General features: G+C 38.9%; 1 protein-coding gene across 1 annotated transcript; it reads left to right on the top strand.

Moving 5' to 3' along the window:
• Window positions 1-109: 109 nt before the first annotated feature.
• Window positions 110-18,353, top strand: timmdc1 (translocase of inner mitochondrial membrane domain containing 1). Its single transcript, XM_041781663.1, has 8 exons — window positions 110-289; window positions 3,145-3,476; window positions 6,679-6,844; window positions 6,958-7,046; window positions 9,317-9,384; window positions 12,129-12,207; window positions 17,624-17,734; window positions 17,820-18,353. Exons 2-8 carry the CDS (start codon window positions 3,166-3,168, stop codon window positions 17,968-17,970), a joined length of 975 nt encoding a protein of 324 aa, XP_041637597.1. The 5' UTR covers window positions 110-289; window positions 3,145-3,165; the 3' UTR covers window positions 17,971-18,353.
• The last annotated feature ends 1,868 nt before the right edge of the window (window positions 18,354-20,221 follow it).

Here is a 20,221-nt window from a genome sequence, read left to right as displayed (position 1 = left end):
ATTTGTCTTTAATGTTACCTCCTTTCTATTGAAAGCTTGTGCGCCTGTCAGTCCTCCAGCATAGAGGGGGCGCTGTTTCATTTTTGACTCCTGTAGCTGCCGTGCATGCTCTTCTACCTGGGGTTAGAGGTCGGGAAGCCGGTGGGCTTTCAGAAAGTCACCACATACTCAGTAAAAGGACAATCATGAAAACAGAAATTTAGACGCAGAATAGAAGAAGCTGATATTTAAAAGCACCTTTGCTCTCATTAGAGAAGCGGTAACGGTTGAGGAATCGCGCCGTTCACTGGTAAGCTTCCTTTACCCTCTTACATGCGAGGCAGGCAGTATGCTAAATGCTAACAACACTGCACCCATTATCGGACAGACATCAACTAACGTTTTCTTGTAATCTCTGAACGAAAATTTGCGACGTTAAAAGACAATTGAATCATATTCCACAGACAGATAGTGTGTTGTGTAAACTGGAACATTTGTAACAGAAATATATGCTTTGAGGTGCTAGCCGAGGTTAGCTAACTGTACCATAAAGTCAGAGTGACCTGGCAGGTGTTCCTAATCAAGCCGGTAAGTTTGTAACGTCAGTTTAACTGACGTAATGTAGGACGTCACTTAAGACACCAGCTAAGCTACAGGTCGACGTTTTTCATCAGTACATATATTCATAAAATGCTTATATTTCAGAAGATAAACACTATTGGGGAAGGCTATCTTCAAGTTTTAACTGCTTAAAGTCGTTCAGAACACATGCTGGTGTTACGGTTTAATATGTGACCCTTGTCAACTGATGTCGGTGACAGAAACGGTCCCTGTGGTTATTTTAGTCAGTGGGGGACTTAGCAATTTTGAGGCCCAAGGTGAACACAGACATGCCCCCCCCATGCATTGTTCTCCTATTTTGAATTATTATTTATTAAATAAAAACTACCACTAGTGACTTGTATTAATCAGTCTTCACACAGCAATAATGTAAGGATGTCTGAGACTGTATAAAAAAACCTTTTCTTAAACAAATGCTCTCACTAGAGACCCTAAACAAATTGAATGTGTTTAGTTATTCATTACTCAGCCAAAAAGGCCACAGGGTTATGTGGGTGTGCTTGTTTTGTTCCTCAGAGTCAGAGACACAGACAGGGAGAACTTTCTTAAAATACCACCCCTGTCAGACACGACAAACAGAAAACCAAACGCACAATGACATATCAGAGAAGCCTTGTGTTTTTAGTCTTTTTCAAGTTCTGTGTCCTTTGGACTTAATGAAGTCGCTAGTTTTGTCTGTTGGACCCTTAGATACCTTTGCCATCTGCATCTGATTTTAGCTCAGACATATCTGCTTACATTTTGTCCTTTAATGAAAAAATAACCAAAAAAAAAAAAAAAAGAATTTATTTGGATGTTTTCTGCTGACTTCTGTTGATATAATTGCGACAATCACTGACACTTTCAACTGAAAGTCACCAGTTAGCATGGTCACAAGAGAAACCGTAACACTGGCACTAGCTTGACTACACGGGGCAAAAGGTCATTTTCTTTAAAAATGAACATTTTTCTATCACTCTTTGGTAAAAGCCCCATGTAGTAAACCGTAGGGCTGGGTGATTATGGCAAAATTAATCGATTAAGATGAATGAACAATCACTCCACCTCAACCTACGACTCTGTTTGTTCTTTAAATATTTGTGTAATTTTAAAACAAATAATTTACAGGAACATGCGTGGATAAACAAGTTATGGTTATTTACTGAAAAAATTGAAATCAAAACACACACCAGCTGAAATGAAAGTTTTTTGTAAAAGGTAAAATTTTCCCAAAACAAGAAGAAACAATAACAATAATTTAAAAAAAAATAAAACAAATAAAGATATATAACACAAAATGTTAATAATAATTTAAAGACAATTAAAATAAATAAATATAATAAAAAGGTTAACAATAATTAAAAAAAATAATTAAAACAAATAAACATATATATCGAAACAGTTAATAATTTAAAAAATAATTAAAACATATAAAGATATATAACAAAAACAGTTAAAAATATTTAAAAATTAATTAAAACAAATAAAGATATATAACAAAAACAGCTAACAACAGGCTAATTAAAAAATAATTAAAACAAATAGCCTAAAGGTAGATAACAAATACAGTTAGCAATAATTGGGGTGAAAAGAGATAAATCTAGAATTTGTGTTAATTTAACTTTCTAAAGTAAATCACAGGCTGGGGGAAACTTTTACATTATATTCTAATTTTTTAGATGCACCTGTTTAGTTACTTTCCATGCATTTATGAAGTTTCTATTTGTTATTTTTATCTAACCAGTAATATTCCCAGTGATAAGTAAACTTAGCAATATTAGCTTACATAGATTTAACATAAGGGATAGAGCACTTATTTAAAAAGTTGCAGGATTAAGTTTACACTTCTTTTTTTTTTTGACCACTCAATCACTTGAAACAGCTGTAACACAAATATCCACCCTGTATAAATACCAGAAGAAATAATAATAAAAACATCTTTCCTCTTCTATTTCTATAGAAAATAATACTTTTATACAATATCTGGACAACAATACAAGATTTTTCTTTTCTTGGGTTTTTGTCAAAGTGCGTCATAAATCCATCTTACAGATGGTTATGCACTGTTGCTTCAATGTTGATCCAGTGATTTCTTAAGCTCAAGGTTTTGCCTTAATTTATAGCCATCCTATCAGGTAAAAAACATGATTATTATTAGATCATTATGGTAGGAAATGAAAATAGTTGTCTCATAGAAAAATGCACAAAATTCAACACAAAAGGTTAAATTCTTAGTTATTTAAAACAACAAGTTATGTAGAGTTAGAATTGAATTTATTGGCCAGATTTAAGTAAGCCCTTTTTCTCTTGAACAGTCAGCCCCCCTCTTCACAGGACTGGAGATACATGTTGAAGTTAGACAGAGATCTTTCCAGAGAAACTCTGCTCATGTGCCCAGTGTTTTGATTCTGCAACACGTAACATCTGCCGATCTGGACAGCCTGTGCAGCCCTATCAGGAATTCCCTCGCCTTAAGGCTGTTTAATTTGAGGATGAAGCTTAAGTCAAGGCACTGAGTGCAACATCCAAAACCCACAGCCATGTGTTTCTGCCTTTCTGCCGCAGCCCGATGCCAGCTGAAGCGTGATGCATCCCGCCCAGCCCAGACCGGGCCTCGCCCTGCAGAGACGACAGGCAGATTCAGCCCCCCGGGGCGCGCCGAGCACCGGCCTTCTGCAGGGCCTCATCCAGAGCGCCAGGCCTCTCTCCTTCTGCTTCCTGCTCCCCAGGGTCCACGCAGCTGATGTGGCTGCTGCCCAGCCTGCACAGATGCCCTCCTCTTCCTCCAGTGCTGCTCCTGCACCCATCGTCTCCGTTAAAACCGTGCCAAGCAATTTGGGCAAGCCAGAATTCCCAGACACGGGATGGGAACGCATTAAGGACCTCTTTGACAAAGAGTTAGTATTCTTCATTCTTTGCAACTTTCATTCTTTTACACTTTAATCACCTCTCTCTCTTTATAAAGTCCCGATAGTTTCACAGTTTAAAAGCAACAGTCTGCCCTACTTTTGGCTTTCAATTAAATTAGTTTCAACAGACGACACTTAGAGAGTTTATGAAGAATCTGTGATCAGGCCTGTTGTCACCACAGAGCCATCGCTGGCTTAAAGTCGGTACACTAGTCCCACATTTGATCACTTCACTCCTCCTTAGTTTGAGTTTTCCTTTCACACTCCTGAATCATTTGAGGATAAAAACATGTCCTACATTATGAAGTTTGGACTAAAGATGGAAAAAAAATAGGGGTGTCAGACTCAAGGCCTGGTGGCCAAATCTGGCCCATGGCACAGTTCTACCCAGCCCACAAGATCATATCAAATTTTTATCAGAACTGTCCCACCAGTATGAGGTCTGTAGATTTCCTCCAGTATAGAAATGGAAATTCAACTTTAATGATTGAAAATATCCTCATTAAGTCATAAGAATTTGAAAAAGTAAGGGGTAAAAATAATTGGATAACAAGTCAGAAATGTGGAAAAAGAAATTTATTAGTGTTTTAATTTCATAATTCCAATTTTTCATCTCACAATTACAACACAAACTTATGAATTTTCATTTTTATTTCATATTTTGACCTTTTCAATTCAGAAATTTGGCTTGTTGCTCATATTTTGACAGTTTAGATTAAAAATGTGGGGCGCAGGTGGTCTAGTGGTTTAAGGCACGCCCCATAACCACGGACAGCCCGGGTTTGAATCCGGATCTGGTCTGAGGCCCTTTACCGCATCTCTCTCCCCGGCTCTCGTCCCTGTTTCTGACTCCGTCCACTTTCCTCCTCTATCAAATAAAGGAACAAAAATGTCCAAAAATAAATCTTAAAAAAAAAAAAAAAGAAAGAAAAAATGCAAGTCATATTTTAAGACTTTTCACTCGTGATTTTGTTTTTTCTCACATTTTGACCTTCTCAACTCGTAACTTTGACTTTGAGATAATTTAAAATTTAAGTTCAGATTTTGACTTTTAAAAGTCAGAATTTTAAATTAAATATCATATTTTGATCTTTACAACTCATGATTTCAAACTGTATCATATTATTTTGATTTTTAAAGTCATGATTTTGAATTTTATTTAATTTTGACCTTTGAAACTCATGATTTTGACTTTCTGTGTCTTGTGTTTTCTTTTTAAACTAATATGTTTGACTTACTTTCTCAGATTTTTAACCTTTAAATTTGTTGTTTTGAATTTTTAAAATCTCAAAATAATTTTTGAGAATAGTTTTTGACTTTTAAACTAACAATTTAAAATTCAAACTCATATTTTGACCTTTAAAACTCATGTTTTCAACTTCCTATCTCACATTTTTGCTTTCTAAACTAATAAATGTGACTTATCAGCTCAGATTCTGTGCTTTTAAACTTGTCATTTTGACTTTATTTCTCTTGTTCTTTTAGTTAATAATTCATTGCTGGTGAAAATGCAGTTGACAGTTTACGGTAAATGTTGACCCTGTTTGGCCCTCGGGTTAGCACTAAATCCAGAACCCGGCCCCTGCTGTAATTGAGTTTGACACCCCTGGAATAAAAGATGTGATTGAACAAAGAGATGAACACAGCCTTCAAAATAAAAGAAAATCTAGCCTTTTTGCTGCATTTTTTTCCCAAGCACACATCGGCAAAACACTGAAGATGGCTTTTTGCTTCACGTTCCAGATTTTGCTGTTCCTTTATTTCCTTTACAATCCATAACAAGTTCCTTTTTTCTGAGGTAGAGCCCATGTCATAATCTTTGACGTCCAAACAGGAAGTCAGTTAAAAGACTCCTTACCAAGAACAGAAAGTAACCCAGAAATTAAAGAATATATAAATATTTCTGTTTCATACTCTGATTTTTGTACAGTGTTGTATTGGTATCTCAGGGTTTTGTTACTTCATGGCAGATTTTTCTTGCTTTTTGTTGGTTTTATAGTTTTTTGATTATTTGAAAATAACTCACAGTCCACATTAAATGAGGAGGGTGACCACATGTGGCCCCCAGGCTGCAGGTTTCCCACCCCTGGGTTGGATGAAATCTAAGTACAGCAATGACTCTTTATTGTCTTTAAACAGAAAATTGAAATGGTGTTCCATATTTTCTGTCGTATTTGAAATAAACTTGATTTCTTTGGTAAGGAATAATATTATGGATTAAATTTCATCAGGTGCTTATAGAGATTGTATTAATCAGTTTATCAGAAGTTTATTTAATAGAATAATTAACAGATAAAGTTGAGTGTAATAGTTGTGAACAGCCCTTGTGAGCTGGGGACAGAGATGATTTCTTTTTGCGCTGCTTTTAACCACTAGAGGGAGCCACTGTAGAAGAATCAGAGCGATGTAAGTGGGCTTTAATACAGTTATTTCAAGTAACTCTGTTAGCCTTTCTATTCCAAATAAGGGGAAATATAAACACTCTTATGTGCACAGCTCTTAATAGGTTAAGATAAATATAAATAAGTACAAGACCCTTTCTTTAAATGCACAGAACTTGCTTATGCATATCAGCTGTCATCAATTTCATTCATACAAGCAGATGCTTTGGGGGCTGGACTTTCAAATCAACATTTAACTAAAAAGAAAAGTAATTTTAAGGCTTTGGCAGTGAGATCAGTCCCCTTTGTATATACTGCAGCCACCTACAAGGGGAAGTTTGAAATATTTTAGCTACGTATCTCTGAGGCTGCCGTGTTGTCCATCACCAGCTAAAATGATGCTTTCTGATTGTTGAGAAACACGTGCAGGAAACAGGTCTGCTGTTTTGATTCTTGGGGGGAAATTGCATGCTCCAAGAGCCTGAAGTGGAGATTTACTCAGAACTAACTGATAATTATGTATTAATCATGCATTATATTTACTGATAATCTCTAACAGGTGGATTTCCTTACAAATGTTAATTGGTAGGGACATCATCCCTTCATGCCAACTTTCAAATTTTATTAATGGAGGACTTATTTACATTTTTCCGTCAGAGATTTATGAGTAATATTTAGTATCACCCAGTCATTCTTGGTTTGATTCAAATTCAAGTCTTCTAATTAACAAGTAAGCCCTGTGAATGGTATTCATTTACTTCCTAAACTGACTGTAGTGGTGCTAATGTTTCATTTTCATCTCCCCTCAGTGTGACAAACCGGTACCCCGAGGAGCTGACCAGTGTTATAAAGAGTGGGGTCGTTGCTGCGCTCGCAGGCCTGATCTACGGCGGCCTGCCAGCAGCTCGCCATGCCAGGGAGAGGTATATCCAGAACAGCCAGGCGGACATCTACACCAGCAGAGTGGACGCAGTGGTAAGAAAGGATACATATTTAGCCTCAGAGTTTTTATAGAACTATGAGCTGCCCTTGATGATAACCTGAAGTAGAAGCTGACGTTCTTATGGTTGTTTACCTTCTTTTCAAAGCGCTCGGCTCATAATGCAGCAATCCGAGGTTTCGTCAGATACGGGTGGAGGTGGAGCTGGAGAGTGGCTGCTTTTGTCACTTTGTTTAAGTAAGTAAACTGTTTAGCTATAACTGATACCTTCACTGAGGTAAAGGTACAACCAAGGGATGGAAGTTACCTTTAGCTAATTTACTGAAATTAAGTAGATTTTTAAGTATTTTTTGAATGTTTTTTAAAAGCATTCAGTTTTATCCAGAGTAACTGGATAAACCTGTTGTGCTGCTGTCTTGGCCAGGACTCCCTTGTGAAAGAGACTGTTGTATCTTAATGGTAATAAATCGTTGTTATATAAAGGTTAGACTAAAAAACAAACAAACTTTTCTTTTACTTGAGTACAATAGACGTGTAATTTTTTCACCTCTGGGTACAAAATGCCTTGAGTAGTTAAAAATGGCTTCTCCTGTGCTATATTGCACCCAGAAAGTATTCACAGTGCCTTACTTTTTCCACATTTTGTCATGTGACAATCTTAGTCAAAACTAATTAAATTTATTTTCTGCCACAAAATTTGACACATAATACCCCATCATGACAAAGTGAAAAAAGTTTGTTTGAACCTTTTGCAAATTTATTAAAAATAAAAAACTAAAAAAAAAAAGAAAGGAAAAACTTGATTGGAGTCTATCCAGGGTAAATTCAGTTAATTGGACATGATTTGGAAAGGCACACGCCCCTCTGTAGAAGGTCTCACAGCTGACAGTGCATATCAGAGCAAAAACCAAGCCATGAGGTCAAAGGAGCTGCCTGCAGAGATCAGAGGATTGTATCGAGGCACAGATCAGGAGCATTACAGCATTGACGGTCCCAGTTAACACAGTGGCCTCCATCATCTGTAAGTGGAAGAAGTTTGGAACCACCAGGACTCTTTCTGGAAGGAAACCAGGCATTGCTCATCACCTGGCTGCTACCATCCTTACAGTGAAGCATGGTGGTGGCAGCATCATGCTGTGGGGGTGTTTTTCAGCAGCAGGAACTGGGAGACTAGTCAGTCATTATGGGGTATTGTGTGAAGAATTTTGAGGTAAAAAATGAGTTTAATCCATTATAGAAGAAGGCTGTAATATAAAAATGTGAAGTGCTGTGAATACTTCCTGGATGCCCTGTATGTTTCAGTTCAGGTCTTAACTTTATCTTTAGTATTTCAAACCGTTTTCAAAGAGAGAAATTTGCAAGTATTGCTTTTGTCACGGGACATGCCTTGTGACAGACGTGGCTTTTTTATCGCTGTCATGAAATGCTGGATGTTACATGAAAGACTGCTGCAAGAACAGGTGTTAATTGGAAGCTGCCTTTCTGTTGCTGTATCTCGTTCACATTTTTAGCCTCTTAGTTGTGTTTTACCACAATTATTCTCTACCATTGGCTGCACGTTAACGTCCATCTGCACTCCCCCTGACTCTTATTACAAGCAGGGAAGCAGAACCAGAATGCTTTACATCTAGCTTGGCGTGAATCAGGAAGGCCACTTTTTGACAGCTTTTCTTGCTAATATGAAATTCATGCATGAAACAAAGATGTTTTACTATTTTGTAAATACACCCTATGAGAAGAAGATTATGTTGGATAGTCTTCAGTTCAAAACAGGAAGTAAACAGCAGAGGTGGGTGGAGCTATGCAGTGCTTCTCCATGTCATGTTCTGTTGCTGTTGTGATTTGGAGCCCCTTGGTGGTGTCATTTATATACAGTGTGTTTCAAAAACATATTTGGAATGATGAAAGTGTTGGAATTTTACCCAATTAGACGAGAAATTCAACTTATTTTTGTGTTTAACTAGAAATTATGCTGTGATTATTTCTTTTATTATTTTTATCTGAAAAGATTACCATCCTTTAAAGGTCACATAGGCCTGTACAATCCCCCACAGAATCAGAGAAATCCATTCCCCCTTCCCCTCTCCTTCTCCACCTTTCAGAAAATGTGTGCTGAAACAAGCCATTCTCTGACTTTCCCTTCATGATGTCATGTGGGGAATTAGCCCCGCCCCCAGGTTCAGTTGGCCCTCCCCGCTTGAAGAAAGCTCCGCTCTCCTCTCCTGATCCTCCTCTCAGTTGCCATGTGAGAGGTGGATCATGAGAGCCACATTCCTTAAGCCACACCCATTTCCTGAGAGGGGCGGAGCCAGACAGCTCAACATTTAAAGCTACAGACACAGAAGCAGCTCGAAGGGGTTTTAAGACATGCAAAAATCCAATACTGGAGTGTTTTATCACAAACAAACTTCACAGGCATGTTTTGTGGACCTCTGAGACCGATATGAACTTGTCTTTAAGGAGTAAACTTTGTGACCTTTAACATCATCTGTCTCCTCCCTCTCTAGTTCTGTGAGCACAGGACTGTCCGTGTACAGGGACACGTACGCCCTCAGCCACTACGCTGCAGCTGGAGGTGAGTCCTTCAGGCTCCAGCTTGGCCTGATCAAATTTATTATCTAGTCCAGCATTTTTGCTTCATTACTACATTTTCATTTGGGACCTGCTCTATTTGAGGCAGCTCCCCTGTTTACACCAGCTCTTTGTGTCTATTGTCTGTCTATGTGGACATTTTTAATCACTGGAAGTGTTTTTATCATCTTCGTCTTTTATCCAAGGTCAAGTCCTTTTTATCTTTTAATGATCTTAATTGTTTACAGCTTGTTCAAAACGCCGCAGCTCGCGTTTTAACTGGTCGACGTAAATATGACCACATTTCCCCCATTTTAGCATCTCCTCACTGGCTTCCTGTGCGTTTTAGGATTGATTTTTAAATTTTGTTATTAACTTTTAAGTCTCTAAACGGGCTGGCTCCTCCCTATCTTTCTGACCTTTTAAAACCCCATATTTTATCTCGGACTCTCAGATCCTCTGATCAGTGTCTTCTGACCGTCCCAAGGTCAAGGTTGAAGCTCTGGAACGCTCTTCCTCTTCATGTTAGACTCAAACTTAAAAATGCACTTTTACTCCCTGGCTTTCTGCTCTGCCTGAGAATGTGGCTTTTAATCCTTTCTGTTTTAATTGATCCATTTATGTCCTCCAGTTTTTACTTTTGTCCTGCGTCTGTGTTTTATTGTTTTAATTTTTACTCTACAGCACTTTGGTCAGCATTTTGTGTTTTTTAAATGCGCTTTATAAATACATTTGGATTGGATTGGATTGGATTACATTTTTGACCTCCTCCTCCTTTTATTTTGTCCAGATTCTTTGACCTGATTTAGGCCAGGTGAGAGTATCCTAACCCCCTTTTTGAAAAATAAGTAATACTTTATGCTTTTACAACAGCTGAATATAAATAGAGATGGTGTTTCCCATCTATGTTTTTATCTATCTGTTTAACAGTGGTGTCCAAACTTCTTGCAGAAAAATAACAGGATTACTGAGCCACTGGGCTTTTCTTGTAAAAGCCAGTCAAGCCAGTTAGGTTAAGACATGCTAAGAGGAAAACATAAGCTCACAGAAAACAACAGTCTTCATCACAGCTTTCCATTAATTATGAGGCAAATAGCCAGCTATTATTATGAATGTTGGGATGGCCAATCAGATCCCAGTAATTACCACTGGATCCGCCTCTGGTCGGGATGAGGAGAACACTCTGGGTAGTAGGGGCTGAGCTGATGTCACTTCTCCTCATTCAGACACAGAACTACACAAGGCTGCCACACTTCCTAGAAGTATTCTCATAGATAAGAAGTGCATTATACTTTGTAAATTAGGACTTCAGATGGAGCAGGAAGTGGAGCAAATGAATGCTGTTCCTGCTGCTGTTTGCTGCCATAACTAGGGATCCTCGTTAGTATCGGCATAAAAGCTTAAAATAGCTCATCAGAATCGGTGGCATGAAATTTTCTACCAATTTTTTAAAGCTAGTATATCAGACAAACATCAGGAGTAAGGAAGGCGCATTTAAAAGAAATTAATAATGTAATTTAGAAGAAATCTCCAGACAGACTGAGATGTACATTGGCGCTCATTAGCTTGATGCTAATAGGAAACATAAAGGGCCCTCAATAGATTTTTGCATTGATTCAGGATGATTTTTACTTTAAAAAACTAAGCAAAAAAATTATTTAATTGATCATTAGCATAAAGAAAAGAAATCTTTAGTTAGAAATTAACATAACAGTTGCATTTTTTAAAAATATGACCAATACAGGTGCATGCTAGTCTTGAATCATGGTCATGGGGCGTCTAGGAGGCGTCATTCATTATGTCACACTACAAGACCGTTTGCCGTTCCTGACGCTCTAAATCAAGTTTTTACAATGAGATGCGACATTGCAGTCAGGCTAAAATCTAAATTCGTGTGGACTGAGCCAGCCTTAAGTTAAGTTCAGAGTGAGAGAATGAAGGCTCAGGAAACTTTTAGAAATTGGATGTTTTTCCACAATATTCTTGCATTTTGAGATAGTGAATTTTTGATTTTCGTGAGCTGTAATCATCAAGATTAAAACGAAAAATTCTTGGCATGTTTCACTTTGTATGGGATGAATCTTGAATATATAGAAATATAACTTTCTGAAGTGAGATAAAAGAACTTTTGACTGATATTTTTAATTTATGCAGTGCACCTGTATTTGACATTCAGTGCCAGTCCCATAATTTTTTCCCTGGAGGGTTATACAACTTCGAAGTGAAAGGGTCAATACATGAGGGGGAAAGACCCAAACAGAACAACGGTTATTTTTACTCAAACTGTTATGCACTCCTTTTGTAAGGGTTTAAATGGGTCAGCCTTCATGAATGAAGTCGCTGAGTATTACAAAATCTTCTCTGCTGATTCCCTTCAGGCAAGCAGACATCAAATGATCTCTTTAGAATTAGAACATTTTTGAAAAACCAGAGTTCCAGGATGCCGGGGGGGGGTTCAGCAAACTTGATGAACTGCCACGTCCCAACTCATCATGTATCTCTGAGCTCCTGTCTTTCCCGTCACCTCTCTTTTAGGAAAACACACAATCAAATGCATAAAATCATCAAATAAAAGAACAAAGTGTTATGTGATTGTTTAGCTTATCAGAATCTTAATTATATGCAAAATTCTTAAGCTCTAGGACTCCTCATTACTGCTCGACCTTATGACATAATGTCCTTGCACCGTGTCAGCACATCGAGTCTTAAATGATGAATGTTTCTGTCTTCATCCGTGTGCATGAGCAGCTGTGACTGGAGGTCTCTTCAGGCTGAACCTGGGCCTGGGAGGGCTGGTGGCAGGAACAGTCATCGGGGCCGTACTGGGGTGAGTTTGGCTTCCTTTCCCACAGACGTCCAATCACATCCATCACACGCTCCAGCAGTCAAACGAGTTTCTGACTCTGAATTCTCCAGTTTTTGACTTAGAACTGAAGCCGAGCTGTCAAAAGCTGCAACGCGTGCATTTTTTTAACCCACATGGTTGTTTGCTCATGCTTATATGTGCCTCCTTTTTCATGCCCATGTGCATGGGAGCAGAGAGCACTCTGGCAGCCAGCTGTGCTCCTCCCAGCGACCCTCTGTCGCACAGCTGAACCCCACTCCCCTCCTCCAACTCTGTCCCTGGTGCCAGAGGGACTCATGTGCGCTGCAGAGGGCCGTGTTGTGGGTACTAGAGTAAAGGAGGCGGGCCAGGGTAGCAGCTGCCCCTCTGCTCTTCCACCACCACGGTTATTCCAGCCTCTCATCTCCATCTACCATGGTCTGATCTGGACTCACGCTTCACTCCGTCTCCTCTCTATGCCCCATTTTACGTTCCTGTGGCCACTTTCACTGGAGCGCACAGAGCCAGGAGCAGATCTGATTGTGATCACACAATAAAGACCAAGTTGAAACAGACCAGAGGGGCCAGCATCATCTCCACGTTGGCTCTAACCTCTTCTCCCTTTGCCTACTTCGCTTTGCTCCCCGCTTCAGGGATCAGCCACCTGGAGCATGTGATGTATGCAAGTGGCCCTGGCCCCGGCTTACGCCAGGTGCAGTCAGGGCAGAGGAGGGTAAAATGAAAGCAGGCAGCAAACCGAAAGCACATCATGCTCTAGATTACCCTCTTATCCGCGCATGTGGCAGAGGTGTGACTCAAAGGTTTTGGTGGAGCTGCAGGGCCTGTAGAGAAGGCAGCGACTTTGAAAGAGACAGCTGAGACAGTTTTGACACTAATTTGTTCAAGTGGTGCGAAAGCTTTGAAGTTTGCTGCTACAGGAGTAGAAGCTTTGGCTGAACTTGCTCATGCCATCAAGGCTTGCAGAGAAAAAACCATGACGCAAGCAGGCAATGTTTGGGTAACTCCTTAGAAACCTCATATTTTCATGTTAATGTGTCTGATTAATTAAAGCTCCTGGGAGGGGGTTTTACTGGTAATAAAACCAAATAAGATTAATACTAGTGCCCCAGTTCTGGGTCCTAGTGACCTACATAGGCATTTATGATCATAAGCTACCAGACTGATTGTTTCTATTTTTAAAAATGCAGACTTCTAACCTTGCAAAGTCAATGGGTTGAAGAATCCATGTCAGTCAGATCCATCCTTGGAAGCTTCAAGCTGAAACTTTTAAGCCGGTCTGACAATGACCCGACCAATCAGCATCATTTAAGGAGAGTGAGGTGGTAGCTATAGGCAGGGTGTAGTTATACTGCAAGCTGGTAAACAATGGCGGCAGATGTAGCCATAGCAGCAGGACCACATTGCTTTATTATAAGAAGAGTTTGCATTGCCACAAGCATTGTTTAGATTACTGCAAACTGGTAAAAATGGCTGCAAGGGGAGCAGTTATCTCAGATGTAGCTATGGCAGCATTTTTTTTTAATCAGAACTGGACCACATTACTTTATTTACCCTGTGAGCCCTAAACTATTTTAACCATTTTTTCTCACCTGGACTTTTTGTCTTAAAAAGCTTGTTGAACATCAACCCTGTGGTGCACAGTCAAGCTCTAAGCATCTTTTTCTTCGGGACAACCTGGGCTTTAAGAATATATGTGCTGCAGTAATGTCACTTGACCTTTGAAACAGTTCTGAGACTATAAAGACAAAAATGATCAGAAATTAAAACTCTTTTTTTGCACAGACTTGTTCTCCCATTCTTTTGGGACCAAAAAGTTAAAAAATAATCATTCTGTAACAAAAAGTCCTCAAAATATTCACATTTTTACACAAAAAGTCCTTGAGTCAGTAATCAGTGTAGTTCCTGTCTGCAGTGACTCAGAGGGACACATCCCGGCCTCTCTGTGTCTCTTTCTCTGAGTCATTCAGGCTCTCTTCTCCAGTTTCAAAGTCTTTGCACATGCGCTGTTAAACAAAGCATGACGTGACAACATAACAGCCTGCCATCGGCTGTCACAGCCCATTCACAATGCACTCTGGGATACAAACAGACAATATGACAGCATGCTAATCCACTAGCTGTGGAAAAGATTAAGAAATTGTTGATAAATGGATAAAAAGATATCCAATATCGGAGTTACTAATATAGATTTAATCCAACATAAATCCAAATACAAAGATTTAGACATAAATATAGAATAGGAAACACCTGGCAACAACACAAATATAGGGAAAAGTTAAACAAAAATAAAATAAAGGGTCAGACACTCTAGGATTGGAAAGTAGAGGCTCAGGGACCTTAGACCAAATACCTAACATTTGGATGTAAAACTTTGTTCAAAGTTGGAAGGAAAGGCTTCCAAACTTTAAGATATGCCTGTATTTATTGAGCTTCTAGTGGAGAATCTAAGTTTCTCAAGTCTGAGATCAGTCATCACACTCCCGACCCATTTTCCTGAATTATAAACAGTAGAGAATGTTTCAAAGATGGCTGACCAAAATGGAACCAGGCTTGAGCAGCTCCAAAAGAATAGTAAAGTGTGGCCTCCTCCTGATGGCAGCGGGAGTTACCTTGAATTGTAATAAACTGTGTCAAATGCATATTGGTTAAAATTTACTTAAGTAGAAGTAAAAGTACTAATTTCAAAATGTACTAAAACAGTACAAGTAGACAAAAATTTGAGTAAACGTAATTATAAACTTTCCCTCCTTGAATTTTGGAGATGACTACAAAGGGATCCGACTTTAACCCTTTAGCCTGTTAAACTCGCGCATCACCACTAGCCTCCATGCCTGAACTCCAGCTTGTTTCTCCTCAAAGTGGCCACACTACAACGCAGTTCACTAAAATGCATGCTGGAAGGCAGATTTGTTGAAAAAGTCTTGGCATTAGCCTTCTTACCCTCTGTGCAGAAAGCTCAAGAATGACAAGGTTTTTAGAGTCAAGCCATGACAACGATGATTGCTGCAGTGGTATTTAAAACAGAAACAACAGATCAGAATGTGGTTTTGGAAATCCTAGCCAAAGCTCAGTGGTAATGATTTTGATTTGACGGACTGACTGTTTTTAAAAATGCTAAAGAATTAGGCAGCAATTACCAGAGGGTTTAAGTGTTCAGCTGCTTTAATTTCATGTCTCTATCATTAATTGAGGCTGATAAATGAAGATTTTTAAAATACCAAGGTTTTAGAGGGTGTTTTAAATGGACTGAGGCAAAATGGAAAACTTTTCTGTGGTCAAACAAAAAGATATTCCAAATGCACCAACGTTGCTTTAAGTCTAAGGTGAAAGGACTTTGACTTTGATGTTCTATCAGGTCTAAAAGTCTGATTTATATATTTCCTTTTTTAATGCACTTGAAACAGCTGATGTGTCATTATTAAAACAGCATACATTATTATCCCAGAGGTTGTTTTTGTCCCTGGCTGCATAGCTGTGTAGCCTTGCTTCCATGCCTGCACTCCAGACCGGTATCTCCTTTGGCTCATACTTTCATTATTAGCTCATACAGCCCAACTTTAAATGCTTAACACCCTTCAATAAAAGTAAAACAGGTGATGTTTGCAGAAGGCAACAGACTTATTATATAACAGATTGTGCAAGCATGCCATTTTATTAATCAATCCTTGATTTTCCTGTTGCCTTATGTTGATGTCATCTGTTTTCCAAAACACTTTCTTTCGAACTGATGGTAGTTGACACGTCTGTGCTTCATTACAGTTAAAGCATGCTTAGCCCCCACTCCCTTGTCATTTTTAGCTCCATCTGTCCTTGTTTGTCCAGAAAACAGACATGTAGAAAGGTGTTAATAAAAATAATCATTTTTCTTTTTTTTCTTTTTTTTTTTTTACTTTCACTGCTTCAGATCTCTTCAACAACTTCTGACCACAAAAAAATTTCAATGTTACACCCTTTTTATGCTAGTTATTGTTCACCATGTCACTGGTATTTTTTATGGTAAAAAACACAGAAACACCATATTTCCCATATAAAATGATCTAGATTAAAAAAAAAACTTTTTTTTCGATAAATACTGTCTTGATGCATTTAAATTTTTTTGTAGTGCCAAATTCCATATTTTAGCTTCATCTGTCCTTGTTTGTCCAGAAAACGGACATGCAGAAATTTAATGAAATAATCATTTTTCAACTTTTTTTTTTACTTTCACTGCTTCAGATCTCTTCAACAACTTCAACCCTGACCACAAAAAAAAAAAAAAAAAATCGATGTTACACCCTTTTTATGCCACTTATTGTACACTATGCCTTTGACTTGGATTCAGTGATATAGCGTCCATGCTAAACAGACGAGTCTATCGGAGCGAAAAACACGCCAGTTTTACCATCCTTTTCTCGAGCCTCCTCCTCTACCAAATCATATGCGATCGAATACATTTGTTCATGTTAGGTTTATTTTATGTACAGGCATAAAAAATCAGAGGATATATGTAGGCTATGAATCACAAACATACGCATTTCCAACTCTAACCAAAATGTGACCACAACTACGCCAATTATGTGCATATATAAATTTACTGCATATTTGAGATATGATATATTCTTACCTATTTATCAAAAGGACCCATGCATCCTCATGCATGTCCATCCACTTGCTATCAAGTGAGGGCAAAGTTGAAATTGTCCAAATGTCCCCCTTTCTTAGTCCCAGACTGCAGAATTCAGAAGTAACATTTCCAAATGTAAACACTCCACTTACGGCATCTCCGGTTGTAAACATAGACGCAGATTCGCACCTGAGCACACACGTAGGAGCACACAACTTTTCCTTACACATGTAGCCCACTCTCAGACATCCATATCTAGTAGCACGAATCGGTTCATTCAATTCTGATGATGTTTAGTGGGTGAAATAGCGCTTCAAACAGTCTGAGCCCATGGAAGAAACCTTGCATGCACATTGCTGAAGGGGTTAAAATGGTGTGCTGGCACGGTCTGCTGGATCACTGTGAAATGGTGAAATTTAGATCCTTGATCAAGTGACTGCAAAGAAACAGTTGCAGTAAGTTGTTTTGGTGCCATAGACACACAGTCAGAAAACGTGTTTTTAATGGAAGTCTATGTGTCTGATATCAAACAAACAAGGATGGATGGAGCTATTTCGCATCAATCGAGTTCTATGGGCAACACTTTTTTGTTTTTTTTTAATATGAAGAAAAATAATAACTTTGGCCAAATTTGATGCCTCAATCTATAAAAATGTGACTATCAGCTAAAAAAAAAGATGATAAAAATGATGAATGTCCTCAAAACAGACATAGTAGGATCCGAGGGTTAAACAACACTCTGTAAAGTGCTTTTAATTCTGTTCTTTTTGTCATATTTCGCTGATTTGTGTTGAGGATTCCCACCGGTACGTTGATCATCAGCATGCAGTCGTTGGCCGGAGAAACAGCCAGAGAGCGGAGGAGAAAGGAGCGACGGGAACTCTATGAACTCAGACTAGAAGAATGGTGAGAAATTTTAAGATTTTTATGAAAAATTCACCTTTTTTGTTTCCCTAATGTCTCATAATCCACCTGTCGCTCTTCCACAAAGGACGGCACGTCTGCAGTTAACAGACGAGCTGATTGGTGATCTGAACGTCAGCTCTCAGGCGGAGGAAGCCAGCAAGGACATGCAAAAGATACAGGAACTGCTAAGTTTACCACGGAACGAGGATTTGAGCCAAGACTCTGGTGGACAGTGACAGTTGCTGTCTGTTAAAGGTGGGACTTCACACAGCTCTGAGGATTAATGGGTGTCTTCTTTACCTGGACTCCACACCTTCTCTGGATCTGCTTCTCATCACAATGAAAGGACACTGTCGCTTCACAAACTCTTGTCATAGCGCTCTTAAGCAGCTCTAGACATTGGCGGCACTTTGGTGAGCTTTAATAAGTTTGCTTGTACATGAGGCATGGGGATTAAAGATGGCACATGCTCTCTTTCTCTGCCAAAGTTTTCTCTAATATAATCAGCTCTGCAACAACATTAAGGCCCCTGTGACAAGTTTTGATATGATTATGAAACAAACTCTTTGTGACCTACAAGAACAAGTTGATTGCCTTAAAATACAGTATATAAGACACACTTAGTATCTGTTTTAATGGCTGAAAAGGTTGGCTGCATCCCATTAAAGCTGGCCACACACTACATGCTTTTGGTGCAAGGCACACATTTACGATTTTCCACCTTACATATGTGGCCTTTATCCAGTATAAAATGCTGAGGTTTGCCATCATTACTTGGGACACAGAGTGACTCTGACCCAAAAGCGATTAGGAAAAAAAAATGCAGCAAAGAGTTAATTCTGTATAAAAGCTGTAAGTGGACATAAAGAGCTACTGTACATTTATTTTAGGTTTTCTTTCTGGATAACAAAGTTGGTTTTCCGGGACAATTAGGCAATTTCTCAAGAAATTTACCAATGCTATCTTGGGGGAAAAACAGTAAAATGTAAACATACTTGTCCTTCCATAATAATGTGCTTTTAAAGCATATTTCTTTTGTCCCATCTCTTGCGTTTCATTTATGTTTTAAACTACAACATTTTTCTTATATTACATTGAACATTTGATAGAATTTGGATCTCGCATTCTCTAATGGAGGTGGTGGTTGGGTCCTCATACCTGGTCAGTTGAGAACCACTGATCTAGGAGACTTCACATCATACATACAGGTGGACCTAAAAAAATTAGAATACCATTAAAGGCTTTTTTTTTTAAACCTTTCTTTACTTAAGAAAGTAACATTTTATCATACTCTAGATTAATCTCAAACGAAGTGAAATCTTCCCAGACTTTTTTTGTGTTAATCTTGATGACTACAGCTCACAAGAATACAAAAATCCACTTTCTCAAAATATTAGAATATTGTGAAAATGTCCAATAAGCAAAGATTTCCTGAGCCGTTGTTCTCTCACTCTGGTTCAGTCCACACAACCACAACCACGGGGAAGACTGCTGCCTAGACAAATGTCCAGAGGACAATCACTGACACCCTCCACAAGGGGGTAAGCCACAGAAGGTCACTGCTGAAAGGTCAGGCTGTTCCCAGAGGCTGTGTCAAAGCGTAATCATGGAGGGTTGACTCAAAGGGGTAAGAAAAGGAGCACAGGCAACAGGGCTGAGCTCAGCTTTCAGAGGATTGTCAAACAAAGCAGATTCAAGATCGTAGGGGAGCTTCAACAGGAGAGGACTGAGGCTGGAGTCAGGGGATCAAGAGCCAGCACACAGACAGATCCAGGAAATGGACTACAAGTGTCGTGTTGAACCGCAGACAATGTTAAAAGCGTCTCACCTGGGTTAAGGAGGAAAAGTGGTCAGTCGTCCAAAGTTCTGTTTTCAGATGGCGGAAATCAAGGTCCCAGAGTCTGGAGGAAGATGAGAGAGGCACAGAATTTAAGGTGCTTCAGTTTCCACGGTCAGTGATGGTCTGGAGTGCCATGTCATCACCTGCTGTTGATCTTTAGCAAATCCTGAGTCCGCGCTGTCAGCCATCTACCAGGAGATTTTAGACACCTTCATGCTTCCATCTGCTGAGAAATTTATGGAGATTTCCTTTTCCAGGAGGACACAGTAAAGCCAAAACAACCTGAAACTAGTTTGCTGACTGTGGTGTTACTGTGTTTGATTGGCCAGCCAACTGGTCAGACCAGAACCATGGAATAAAAGTTGGGAACCACTGGCCTAGGAGATGATAATTATGGCTACATGTTTCCCCATACATTATTATGTGAAAAGGTTATTGAAGGTAATAGAAAGTCACTTTCAGAAAGTCACTATGTTAATGGCTACAACCCAATGAGACTTCATGTCTCCTTGTTCCGCCTGTCTGTAAAAGTATAAATGAAAAAGTACTCCTTCCTTTAAATCCATACATTTTAAAATCATATCACTCTCATTATTAAATACAGTTGTGCTGATATCCGATCCTTACTCCCTACAAATGTCAATTAA

Source organism: Cheilinus undulatus, linkage group 24 (assembly GCF_018320785.1).
Source record: "Cheilinus undulatus linkage group 24, ASM1832078v1, whole genome shotgun sequence".
NCBI classification, from domain to species: Eukaryota; Metazoa; Chordata; class Actinopteri; order Labriformes; family Labridae; genus Cheilinus; species Cheilinus undulatus.
This window is presented reverse-complemented; position numbering and strand designations above follow the sequence as displayed.

Coding starts and splice junctions, on each gene's coding strand:
- timmdc1 (XM_041781663.1), top strand. CDS start 3,166: ATGCATCCCGCCCAGCCCAGACCGGGCCTCGCCCTGCAGAGACGACAG. Junction 3,477..6,678: donor AAGGACCTCTTTGACAAAGA/GTTAGTATTCTT, acceptor ATCTCCCCTCAG/TGTGACAAACCGGTACCCCG. Junction 12,208..17,623: donor GTCATCGGGGCCGTACTGGG/GTGAGTTTGGCT, acceptor ATTTGTGTTGAG/GATTCCCACCGGTACGTTGA.